General features: G+C 43.5%; 1 protein-coding gene across 6 annotated transcripts in view; it reads right to left on the bottom strand.

The window, feature by feature from the left end:
* Positions 1-11497: 11497 nt before the first annotated feature.
* The window catches only part of sgcg (sarcoglycan, gamma), a 485777-nt gene continuing 484495 nt past the window's right edge, over positions 11498-12779 (bottom strand). For all 6 annotated transcript variants that reach the window (XM_078222135.1, XM_078222130.1, XM_078222136.1 and 3 more), the window contains one exon: positions 11498-12485. In XM_078222135.1, coding sequence (XP_078078261.1) covers positions 12312-12485 — 174 coding nt within the window. In that variant the 3' untranslated portion in view covers positions 11498-12311. The remainder of the gene's footprint in view (positions 12486-12779) is intronic.

Below are 12779 nucleotides of genomic sequence, written 5' to 3'. Positions count from 1 at the left end.
AGTGAAAACAACTTCCCTGCTTCTATCTTATCTATTCCCTTCATAATCTTATATGTTTCTATAAGATCCCGCCTCATTCTTCTGAATTCCAATGAGTATAGCCCCAGTCTACTCAGTCTCTCCTCACAAGCCAACTCTCTCAACTCTGCAATCAACCAAGTGAATCTCCTCTGCACCCCCTCCAGTCCAGTATATCCTTTCTCAAGTAAGGAGACCAAAACTGAACACAGTACTCCAGGTGTGGCCTCACCAGCACCTTATACAGCTGAAACATAATCTCGCTGTTTTTAAACTCCATCCCTCTAGCAATGAAGGACAAAATTCAATTTGCCTTCTTAATTACCTGCTGCACCTGCAAACCAATTCAGATTCCCAGGAAGGACACCCAGGTCCCTCTGCACAGCAGCATGTTGCAATTTTTTACCATTTAAATAATAGTCCATTTTGCTGTTATTCCTACCAAAATGGATGACCTCACATTTACCAACATTGTACTCCATCTGCCAGACTCTTGTCCACTCAGATTATCTATATCCCTTTGCAGACTTTCAGCATCCTCTGCACACTTTGCTCTTCCACCCATCTTAGTGCCATCTGCGAATTTTGACACACTACACTTGGTCCCCAACTCCAAATCATCTATGTAAATCGTAAACAATTGCAGTCCCAACACTGATCCCTGAGGCACACCACTAGTCACTGATCGCCAACCACTCTGCTTTCTGTTAGTTAACCAATCCTCTATCCATGCTAATACATTACCCGTAACATTGTGCACCTTTATCTTATGTAGCTGTCTTTGGCGCGGCACTTTGTCAAATGCCTTCTGGAAATCCAGATACACCACATCCACAGGTTCCCCATTGTCCACTGCACATGTAATGTTCTCAAAGAATTCCACCAAATTAGTCAAACATGACCTGCCCTTCATGAACCCATGCTGCGTCTTACCAATGGGACAATTTATATCCAGATGTCTCGCTATTTTTTCCTTGATGATAGATTCAAACATTTTCCCTACTACAGAGGTTAAGCTAACCGGCCTATAGTTACCTCCCTTTTGTCTACCTCCTTTTTAAAAAAGTGGCATCACATTTGCTGTTTTCCAATCTGTGGGAATCACCCCAGAGTCCAGTGAATTTTGGTAAATTACCACTAGTGCATTTGCTATTTCTCCCGCCATCTCTTTTAGTACCCTGGGATGCATTCCACTTGTCTACCTTTAGCCCCATTAACTTGCCCAACACTACCTCTTTCGTGATAATGAAAGTTTCTAGGTTCTCACCTGCCATAGCCTTCCTGTCATCAATATTTGGCATGTTAGTTGTGTCTTCCACTGTGAAGACCAACACAAAATACCTGTTCAATGCCTCAGCCATTTCCTCATTTCCAGTTATTACATCCCCCTTCTCGTCATGTGGATAGACCACACATAATGTGTGGTTTACATACATAATACTTACACATAAGGTAAGAAGTCTCACAACACCAGGTTAAAGGCTAACCGGTTTATTTGCAATCATGAACTTATATGAAGATATAAAGTCTGAGAGCACAAACTTTGCCAGGATACAGGACACTGGTTTTTGCTGTGAATGCTCGTGATTCCAAATAAACCTGTTGGACTTTAAACTTTTTACCGTGTGATGCGCGATTAATTCACACGGGAGGCTAGAACGTACCCGGGAATAAAGGCTTTTATTCACGACAAATAGGAGCACACTACTCAACAATATTATCCCAGACTAAAGACTACTAGGAAGTAGCGGTGACCTTTATACTCCTGTAAGAAGGCGGAGCCGAACGGAGTGTACCACATAAACAATAATAACAGGTGGAACACCCAAACCCTAACCCCAACAGTAACAAGAGTAACATATGTACAAGTACCCATAGTGGTAACCATCTATGGTTCACCACACCGTGCCCACCCCAGTCCAACGCTGGCATCACTACATCACACATATCTAAGCTGTGTTTGTACTGGAAGTAGTTTCCACCACATTGAAGGCTGGAGGGATACACTTCATTCTATAATCATTCAAAATTGGATAGAAAGTGGAGGATTTTATAAGTTACCCTGGGCAGAGTGAAACACTGGGGATGAAATTGCAGAGAAGTCCAGCAGGGGGCTGGCAATGATGTCTGGCTTGCAGACCAACCGTGAGGTAGGGAACTACAAAAGTGCCTGAAAACAGGTGCTCTTTGCAGCATTGAGAAAAAAATAATAAAACACGGTGTGGCTACAACCATCAGTGTGAAAGGAAACCCCTCGCTACAGGATGGACTGTGGCTGTACCTGGTGCATGCCAGTGGGTCTGTGCTGTGCTATAGAAGGTTCCAATGCTCCCCCTCCCTCTTGATAGATGACTGTCTCCATTTAAAGACTGGATTCTGGACCTGGTGGCACCATCAATGTTCTCCCCAATTGGTTCATTAATGGGTGTAATTACCTATCTGCTGCAGCCAGGCATGTAGATGCTGCCTCTGTTTAAGCTGATGCAGTCAGTTTCTCTTTATGGAGCTGCCTTTTAATTTATCTCTCGATTTAGTTTATTTAATTAACCCAAAAGAAGCACATGGACGCTGCAGTCTTGACTCCGCTCAGCAGCAGGAACACGCCAAGTGGCTGAGTGAGCTGCTATTCCATAACATTGCTCCTAACTTTCCTCTGTGGGACCAGAAAATAATTCAGCCTATTTATAATGCACGCCAATGAAGTTCCCTCCAATTCTTTGGGCTTATAAAATACCTTCTGGAAGTTCACATAATTAACCTCCATGTACTAAATTATACTCTGTATAATTTAAACTAAAGGTCTTAGGAAGAAATTTACAATTTATCTATCTTCTATTAACAAAAACTGAACAAAAAAGTCCATTGCACCCTGAATGCAACTTTTGATTCTACATTCAGAGAGGTTTATCATGTTGCACTTGTCGGTTTTTGATGGCAGCCTCCAGGGTTAGTTTGTCTGGCTGCTGTGCACCCGGGGAAAGTGAATATACTACACTTTTACCAACATTTACCTTGCATGCTGTGCTCCATTGTGATTGTTTGCCTTAAGGGCGGCACGGTGGCACAGTGGTTAGCACTGCTGCCTCGCAGCACCAGGGACCAGGATTAGATTCCCGGCTTGGGTCACTGTCTGTACAGAGTCTGCATGTTCTCCCCGTATCTGCATGTGTTTCCTTCAGGTGCTCCGGTTTCCTCCCACAATCCGAAAGATGATTCCAGAGATGAGGGGGTTTGTCGTATGAAGAGAGATTGAACAGTTTAGGCCGATACTCTCTGGAATTTAGAAGAATGAGGGGAGATCAAATTGAGGTATATAAGATGATAAAAGATATAGATGAAGTAGATGTGGAGTGGATGCTTCCTCTTGTGGGGCATTCTAGGACGAGAGTTGTAGTCTTAGAATAAGGGATAGCAAATTTAAAACACAGTTGAGGAGAAACTACTTCTCCCAAAGGGTTGTGAATCTGTGGAATTCACTACCCCAAAGTGCAGTGGATGCTGGGACAGTGGGTAAATTTAAGGGGGAGTTAGACAGATTCTTAATTGGTTGAAGGGTTATGGGGAGAAGGCAGGAAAATGGGGATGAGGAGCGTATCAGCCATGGTCGAATGGCGGAGCAGACTTGATTTTGCCTAATTCTGCTGCTATATCTTATGAACTTATGTGCTGGTTAGAAGCATTGGCCATGCTAAATTCTCCCTCAGTGTACTCAAACTGGTGCCGGAGTGTGGCGACTAGGGGATTTTCACAGTAACTTCATTGCAGTGTTAATGTCAGCCTACGTGTGTTGCTAATAAATAAATTTGAACAAAGGGATCTAAAACATGTGTTGGGCTCACAATCGACATCGGTAATTTTATTCGTTTATATACAAGAAAGTATTCTGTTGAGATTGAACTGAAAAGGATGCCTCATGCATGATCATTTTGACACGGAGATCTGCCAATTTTGACACAGAAACATGAAAAGCAGGAGTAGGCCATTCAGCCCCTCGTGCCTGCTCGGCCACTCATTGTGATCATGACTGATCAACTCAGTTCCCGCTCCTCCCCCATCTATATCCTTTGCCATGGGGGGAGGGGGGGGGGGAAGAGTAAGAATAGTGTCACTATTCAAATTGTACTTGAAACAACTAAAAACTTGCCTTACATTTTTATTAAATGCCCGCATTTAAGAGAAACAAGTCTGGCAGCAATTGCCCCACTATGAACTGCCTGAAGGTGGCGCCAGTGCAACATCTACGATGATTCACATGTCAAGACAACTATTGTCGGAAAGAGAAAATCAGTCCGGAGAAAAGTTTGTTTTGTGATAGTAATTTTATAAATTCAGCAGCAATAAACATTATTTTAATTAAAAGCAAAATGTTGCGGATGCAGGAAATCTGAAATAAAAAAAGAAAATGCTGCATAAACTCAGCAACTGTTTGTTTCATAGAATCCTTACAGTGCAGAAGGAGGCCATTTGGCCCATTACATCTGCAAGCATCTGCCTCAACAAAGCACCCTACCCAGGCTCTATCCCAGTAACCCACCACATTTACCCCCCCCCCCCCCCCAACCTACACATCCTGGGACACTATGGGGCAGTTTAACAAGGCCAACCCATCTAACCCGCACATCTTTGGAGTGTGGGAGGAAACTCATGCAGACTTGGGGAGAACGTGCAAACTCCAGACAAGACAGTCACCCAAGGCTGGAATTGAACCCTGGTGCCTGGCGCTGTGAGACAGAAGTGCTTACGACTGTGCCACCGTGTCACTCATTAGCACAATCTCTTGGTCATTCGAGTTTTGAAGCCATATTAAACGATCTGTGCATTTCCTTGGCTTTGAATAGCTCCGTGTAAATTGGTATTGGGCAAGAACATGTGATCGAGTGCTGCAGAGCCCAGTATGGCTTGCTCAAACCCTGGCAGAAGTATGCCATGTGACCTATTAGTGACTGTGCCCCATAGTCATTTTATAATTATATAATTCTTCCTTGATCACAGGAAATAATTGAAGCAGAGATCATTGCCTTGTTTAAGACGTGAGGAGATGAACATTTGAAACACAATATAATGTTGATTGGGATTTTGCATTGTAGGCCAGTCACCTGTGTCAATACTGGCCATCAAGTTGTTCCTTGGAGAAGCATCAGAACAGGGAAAGCAAGGTACATTTAGACATCCGGGGGAAGTGTACCATGAACAAAGGTAGGATGGCTTATACTCACATTGAACTGAATATAACAAAGGACTGTTTTCACTTACTTTGTGCTCAATTATTCAATCATTTGATGAAAAGGTTTATTGTGATGTGTTGATATTGTACTGAATTGAAGGAATTGTCATTTATTTTCCAGTATATGTTTTAAAACTTTCTCCCAGCAGCACAGCCGATGATTTAGAAGGGGGAGAATTTTTTTTTAAGGTAACTTTTGTTTCAAAGTGAAAAGAAAATCAAAGCCAGTCAGAACGTATATCCTGAACTTCCACTGGGTTCTCCTAATCGCCTGGAAATCCGTGGGACATCTTGTCAATGGGCATTTTTATACTTTCATGTCATCTCCTTGAGGAGTCCGTCAATCTTCCACTGAAGCTCCTATACCAAATCGGGAGAACCCCTGTGGAGATTCCAGGTGACAGCAGGGGACTAGTAATTCCCGACACGATGGTACAGTGGTTAGCACTGCTGCCTCACAGCACCAGGGACCCAGGTTTGATTCCAGCCTTGGGTGACTGTCTGTGTGAAGTTTGCACATTCTCCCCATTTTAGGCATGGGTTTCCTCCGGGTGCTCCAGTTTCCTCCCACAGTCCAAAGATGTGCAGGTTAGGATTGGCCATGCTAAATTGCCCCTTAGTGTCCCAAGATGTGTGAGTTAGACAGATTAGCCATGGTAAATGTGTGGGGTTACAGGGATAGGATGGGCAGAGGGCCTGGTTAAGATATTCTGTCAGAGAGTTGGTGCAGATTAGATGGGCCGAATGACATCTTCTCTGTAGGGATTCTAAATCCCGAGGCTAATGCTCTGGGGACACGGGTTCAAATCCCACCACAGGGGAACTTAAATTAATAAATCTGGACTATGAAGCTAGTCGCAGTAACCATGATGACTATCATCAATGATTGTAAAAGCCCATCTGGTCCACTAATGCCCCTTTAGGGAGGAAAGTCTTTATTTGGTCTGGTAGACATCTAACTCCAGACCCACAGCCATGTGGTTGACTCTTAGCTGCCCTCAGCAAGCCACTCAGTTCAACGGCAGTTAGGGATGGGTAACAAATGCTGGCCTTGCCACAAAATAATTAAAAGCAAATTGACAACAAATTCAGAATTTTCCTGATGAGGTCACAAAAAGGAATCTGCTGATTTTGAGCTTGCCTGGCTGGTACTCAACATAGAACTCGTAGTCTGGTAGTTTGAATATCCAGAGCTCTATTCGAGTCAGTAGTTATCTATGTGGATTGTTGAGCAATCTCGCTAGTGATTGATCATCAGTTATTACTTCATCCTCGCTTCCATACAAATAGAGATCAAAATATAAGATACCCCATGTGATTGAGAATGCTTCACTCTCTGTTTGTGAATAACATAACTCTGCGGGTGTCAGCGATTTGCTTACCATCGCAACAATTGATGGGGTCCCTGCCTTGACTTTCTGCATGAGAATTGCACCTAAGCCAACCGGCATGCATCCTGGCTAGCTGGGCAATTTTCTCAGAATAGGAGGCCAGTTGGCCCCTCTTTCCATGGCAGCTATCTACAAGAGCAGCTCAGTTAGTCCCATTCCCTGTACATTCCCTGTGGCTCTGTAAATCTTTTCTTTTCAACTGCTTATCCGCTTCCCTTTTGACATCAGCTTCCACCATGCTCTCAGGCAGCACACCCAGGTCTTAATTTTTCTCTCTGTGTAGAAAAGACTTTCCTCATGTCACTCTTGGTTCTTTTGTCAGTCTTTGGTTCTTGGCCCTTCCACCAATGAGAACAGTTTTTCTCTATCTACTTTGTCTGGAGCCCGTGTGATTTTGAATACCTTAGTTAAGTCTCTTCTCAACCTTCTCTTCCTTAAGGAGAACAACCATGGCTTCTCCAATCTATTCATGTAATTGAAGTCTCTTATCCTTGGAACCATTCACAAGTCTTCTTTGCACCTTCTCGAAAGCCTACAGATCCTTCCTAAAGTGCAGTGTTGGGAATTGGCCACTAGTTAACATTTATTGACCACATAAAGGCTGTTTTCCACCTAGCTTCAATTTCCAGGCTGACGGGAGGGGCTCAGGGCAGGGGGGGGAAGCCTGAAGAGTACTCCTGCTCAGGCTTCTTGGGTAGCAGAAAGCTGAAAATCAGAAGAGGAAAGTTGGTAAGGGAAGGGGATGGCATGGAAGGTGTCATCTGACTGTTTGCAGCTTGCTCATCATGCCAGATGAATGGGAGTCGAGAAGGAGTATGAGGCAAGAACTTACCATCACTTTCAATGTTCTCGGCAATGCCAGATGTGGTGGGCGCCACTGCAGACTTCCCAATGCTGCTGAGAGCCATCTCATCCATAAGATGGCCCAAGAGGTCTGTTGCCCAAAGATTCTGCTCTGCCACCTTCTCTTGTGTGCCACCTTGCCCTTGCAGAGAGAGGGAAGAATATCAGTGATTTTGTAGCACTGAGTTTGGGTCTTGTGCCCACCATAACTGAAAGCTGAAGGAGTGCGGAGACAGTGAAAGGTGGGTAGGAGGTGACAGCTTTGATAGGTGCCTGAGGATGAGATGGACTCTGTGGATGTTAGTCCTGGTGAGTCCTAAGCGCCAGGAATGGTTGATGGCTGTGTGATGATGGTGTGGTGCCTTGACCCTCTGCAGAAGGTTTTTCGACTTCCTGTGGTACTGCTGCAAGGTCCCTGGAGCCACACGCTGACTTCTGATCTCCCTGGCCACCTCCATTGAATTCCACTCTAAAGATAGTCTTGTGCATCTCCTTTCCCCAATGGAACCATGACATTTCTTCTCCTGTCCAATTCCACCCTTATACATCCAGAGCTGCTTCCGTAACTATGGAACTCTCTCTCTGTCCTTGGGTTCCATTCTTCTTGTTTACAATTGCAGCAAAACTATTCAGGTACAGCCCCCTGTAATTTAGTGCAGTTTCACTTTAAGATAGAAAGACTGTCTTTAAGAACAGATGGTTAGCTGCACCAGACTCTACAAGATATTGCTACTCTATCCCTACTGCGTGCTGCCAGCGGCAGTGTTCAACCCCATGCTACAATCAAATAAATGAGAGGGCAGCACCAAATTTGTGAGCTGCCTACCTCCCACAGGCCCGGGCAGGTCACGAATCGCAACCCCTGTGGTTTAAAAAAAAAATGACACGGACCAATTCTTAATTCTGTTACTATTCTGGTCCATCGCAAGTGCAGCGGAGGTACTGAAGAAGAGTTACAAGCAGGCCGGAACATAGGGCTTAGAAGTAGGCCATTCAGCCCTTCGAGCCTGCTCTGGCTGAGATTTTGCTATGATGGGTCCTGAATTTCACATCAAATATTGGACAAAATGGCATTGTAAAGAAGGGAATTTCTGCCAACCTGTCACAAGACGAGCGACATGGAGGAAGTGAGTTCGGAGGGACACCCCTTGCAGTAGGAATTGGTTATGACCTGCAAATTAGCAGGCCCGATTTTTGGTCAGGCTTGGTCCTCCCTCCTCATTTTAAAAGCTGTTGACATCTGTCACACCTCCTGAGATTGCTCGACATTCTGGTAGTTTCACTGTTTCTGATACTTGAATTTTATTCCAGATTTATTGAATCAATTGAATTTAAATTCTCCAGCTGCCATGGTTGGATTTTGATCCCCCATCTGCTGGATCATTAATCCAACCTCTGGATTATAATCGATCGACGTAACCATGATGTTTACGATTATTTATTTATTATTAGTGTCACAAGTAGGCTTTACATTAACATCGCAATGACATTACTGTGAAAATCCCCTAGTTGCCACACTCCGGCATCTGTTCGGGTACACTGAGGGAGAATTTAGTGTGGCCAATGCATCTACCGGCACATCTTTTGGAAGGAAACCGGAGCACCCGGAGGAAACCCACACAGACACGGGGAGAACGTGCAGATTCCGCACAGACAGTGACCCAAGTTGGGAATCGAACCCGTGTCCATGGCACTGTGAGGCAGCAGTGCTCTCTAACCACTATGTCACCGTGCCACCCCTCCCTTAACTCTGTGAGTTGGTAAGTTCCCAAATAGATTCCTGTAGCCTGGGCATTTGTCAGCATTATTTAAGCAGAATAATCACTCACAGACCTCACAATATGGTATAGTCTGCATTGTGTTGTGGATTGGAATGTTTTGTGGATCACTTACGATATTTTACATTATAAGCGGATGAAATTTTCAAAATTGAATTAAAGCCCTTAAATTCAAAATAATCTAATAAAAATTGTCTAATTATATGTACAGAAATTAAAATCATCTGAATATATATTAAAATTAAAAGATTAACTGGCTTTATATAGGGATTTGTGATTAATTAGCAGTATGGAAATTTTCCAGTAAACTCCAGAATATATCTATGTAGTTTGCACATTCTCGTTAGGTGGCTTGGCCATGCTAAATTACCCCTTAGTGTCAGGAAAACTAGCAGGATAAATACATGGGGTTATGGGGATAGGGCCTGGGTGGGATTGTTGTCGGTGCAGTCTTAATGGGCCAAATGGCCTCCTTCGGCACTGTAGGGATTCTATCATTCTACATATTACTGTGAAGGGTTTGTATATTCAGGGATGTTATGGAGACGTGCCACTATCTGAACAACCTGAACAGCATTCGTATTTATGTGTACCTCATCATATGAAGAAAGTTTAGTAGGTGGCAGAGGGACTATAAAACTGTACCGCTCCTTTGTTCAAAGAATGACCAATTTGAGACAATCTGAAAGCTAGCCAATCTCTGATTTATGTGAACTTCCGATACAAGTAAGATACGTTAACATGAGGTTTAGAGCAAAATCAACATGCATTCTGCTCCAAAATAAAACTGTTACTTTTGATAACATAGAATCCTGATATTAACCAGGGTTTAATCGATATTTCACAACCTGAGCACAACTTTATAGGTTCAGCCCAGACTATGGATACGTGGCACTTAACACCAGAGCTGATGATCCGATGGCTTGTATCATTGCTGTGGTAACACAGTCTTCGGCGAAGGAGTGTTGGACAATGCGTCACACGACCACACGATGGCATAGGAGTCTTTGTGAGTTCATTTTTCTGGTTGTGATGTGCTGTGTGAATGTGCACATTTAAAGTAACCAGGATGATTATCTGGGACAGCAGCACAGACAGGACACGTTCTCTCATTTGTAGCTGGAGTTAATGTATGACACATTTAAGTCGCTTGTAGAGTTGTGCTGTATGGGGAAGTTGGCCATTTGACCAGTCATGTCTGTGCCTGTTCTTTGAAAAAGTGATGCAGTTGGTACCACTTGCCTGTTCATTTCACATAACCTGGCATTTGTGTCCTTCTCATTCTCTGGCCGGAATTCTCGGACCTTGCCCGCAGCTGGGATTCTTCAGTCCCGCTGCTGTGAATGGAGATTTGGCTGAGTGCCGAATTTTCCATTCTCGCTGGCAGCAGCAGTGAGGCGCGCGAGACTGGAGAATTCGGCCATTATATTCAACTCTCTTTTGAGGTTACAATTGTATCCATTCTCAGGCAGTGAATTCCAGATCATTAAAACTTGCTGAACAAAAAAATCCTTTTGACAGTCATCTTAAACGGGGTGGCACAGTGGCAAGCACCGCTGCCTCACAGCGCCAGAGAGCCGAGTCCGATTCCCGGCTTGGGTCACTGTCTGTGCGGGGTTTGCACATTCTCCCCATGTCTGCGTGGGCTTCCTCTGCATGTTCCGGTTTCCTTCCACAGTCTGAAAGACGTGCTGGTTAGGTGGATTGGCCATGCTAAATTCTCCCTCAGTGTACCCAAACAGGCACCGGAGTGTGGCGACTCGGGGATTTTCACAGTAACTTCATTGCAGCGTTAATGTAAGCCTACTTGTGACACTAATAAATAAACTAAACTTGGCATGGCAGTATCTGTTGCATTTGCTGTCCAGAAAGGCAGCAAACTGAAAAGGTGCAGGAATTTGCCTGCCTCTGTTATCTCTGCTCCCTCCACTCTGCCAGCGTAACTTTTATTCCTACTCACTTCTCCCAATGTCCCTCCAAACAGTCAATCTTCATAAATAAACTTTAAACTAGAGGCTGTGGGCTGAAGTTAAGTAAAAAGAGTTGGCTTTCAGATAAGCGTTAACTAACATCATTGCTGTGTTAATGTAAGCCTACCTGTGACACTAATAAATAAACTTAAACTTAACATGTGTCCTCTGGTCACCAACCCTCCCATTAGTTAATGCATCTGAAGATTAATGCACTAAAACATGACCTGTTGCAAAGTTATAGAGAATTTAAAAAAATCACCCAAACACAAATCGGGATTGTGTACTTTTATTTTATACATTTCAACATAGCTTTATAAAAAGACTAAGAAAGGGTACCGCAACTTTAATAGTGGTTTTACATACAGATGGCAAAGCTTTGGGTGTTTTATTCCACATTGTAGTTTTGTACAAAAAGCACAGCTCTTGTGGTTCAAGTGTTATTGCAGGAAAAAGAAATGTTATTGCATAGAGATCAAGTGGACACCGGCTAAAATCAACCCAGCCTCCACTCTTACTGTATCAAAATTTAATTAATACAATGCATCTTAATCATTAAAAAAAATGAATCTTACATGTTGGCATAGGTAAGATTTGGAAGATGTAGAAGTTAGACGGATGCACTAATAGAAAATGTTGATTTACAATTCAGAGTCCATATATCTTTCCTATAAAAATGTTCAACTTTAGGAGAATCATCTGATGCAACTGTTGTTGGTACATCCCGTCGCACTCCATTACATGGGACACTTATCTATATGTTGTCCATGCAACAATGGCAACTGAGCCCAAGTTAGATTTTTGCTTCCACTATCTGAAATTAAAAGTTTTGAATTGTGCTCTTTTCGTCCATTTGTACATTGATTAGTTTCCGGGTTTTTTTTTTCTGGGGCAATAATAGGGCTTTCTGTTTAACATCTCAGATTAGAAGATATACTGGTGGAAGGAAATCTTTTACCACTTTCTTTATGATGCTATGGCACTGATACTTGCAGCTGCATTTACTGGAAAAAAATGCAAATGTTTTCAAAAAACGCCTGGGTGAAAATGGCAAGTTCTCCGCAGGTTGGAGAGGACACCGAGATGCTCACTGGCACACCCGACTGTACTCCTGGCAGGTGGATCCCACTCCTGCAACGGACAGGTATAGCTTTCCATCCGGACAAACGCAAACTTCATAAAGTCCCTGAGGATTTCCCGATCCACCCTGTGTCCCATGAGGCAACTTGGGTAATTTCACAGTCTCAGCGTCGAGCATCAGCTGCAAAAGAGGACAGAAAAATCCATTTCATTACTTTTGCTGAATTTACTTTCAGTAAATCTTAGTTAAGTTGCCCCTTTTGATGTTGTTCTGCGTTAATATTGCACAATTAATGGCACCAGTATTCATGTTTATTTTTATTCATTCCTGGGACACGGGTGTTGCTTCCTGGCCAGCATTTATTGCCGATCCCTAGTTGCTCTTGGAGGGCAGTTGTGAGTTAGCACTTTGCTGTAGCTCTGGAGTCGCATGTAGGCCAGACCATGTAGTGACAGCAGATTTCGTTCCTTAAAG

This window comes from Mustelus asterias, chromosome 10 (assembly GCF_964213995.1).
Source record: "Mustelus asterias chromosome 10, sMusAst1.hap1.1, whole genome shotgun sequence".
In the NCBI taxonomy this organism is placed as follows: Eukaryota; Metazoa; Chordata; class Chondrichthyes; order Carcharhiniformes; family Triakidae; genus Mustelus; species Mustelus asterias.
This window is presented reverse-complemented; position numbering and strand designations above follow the sequence as displayed.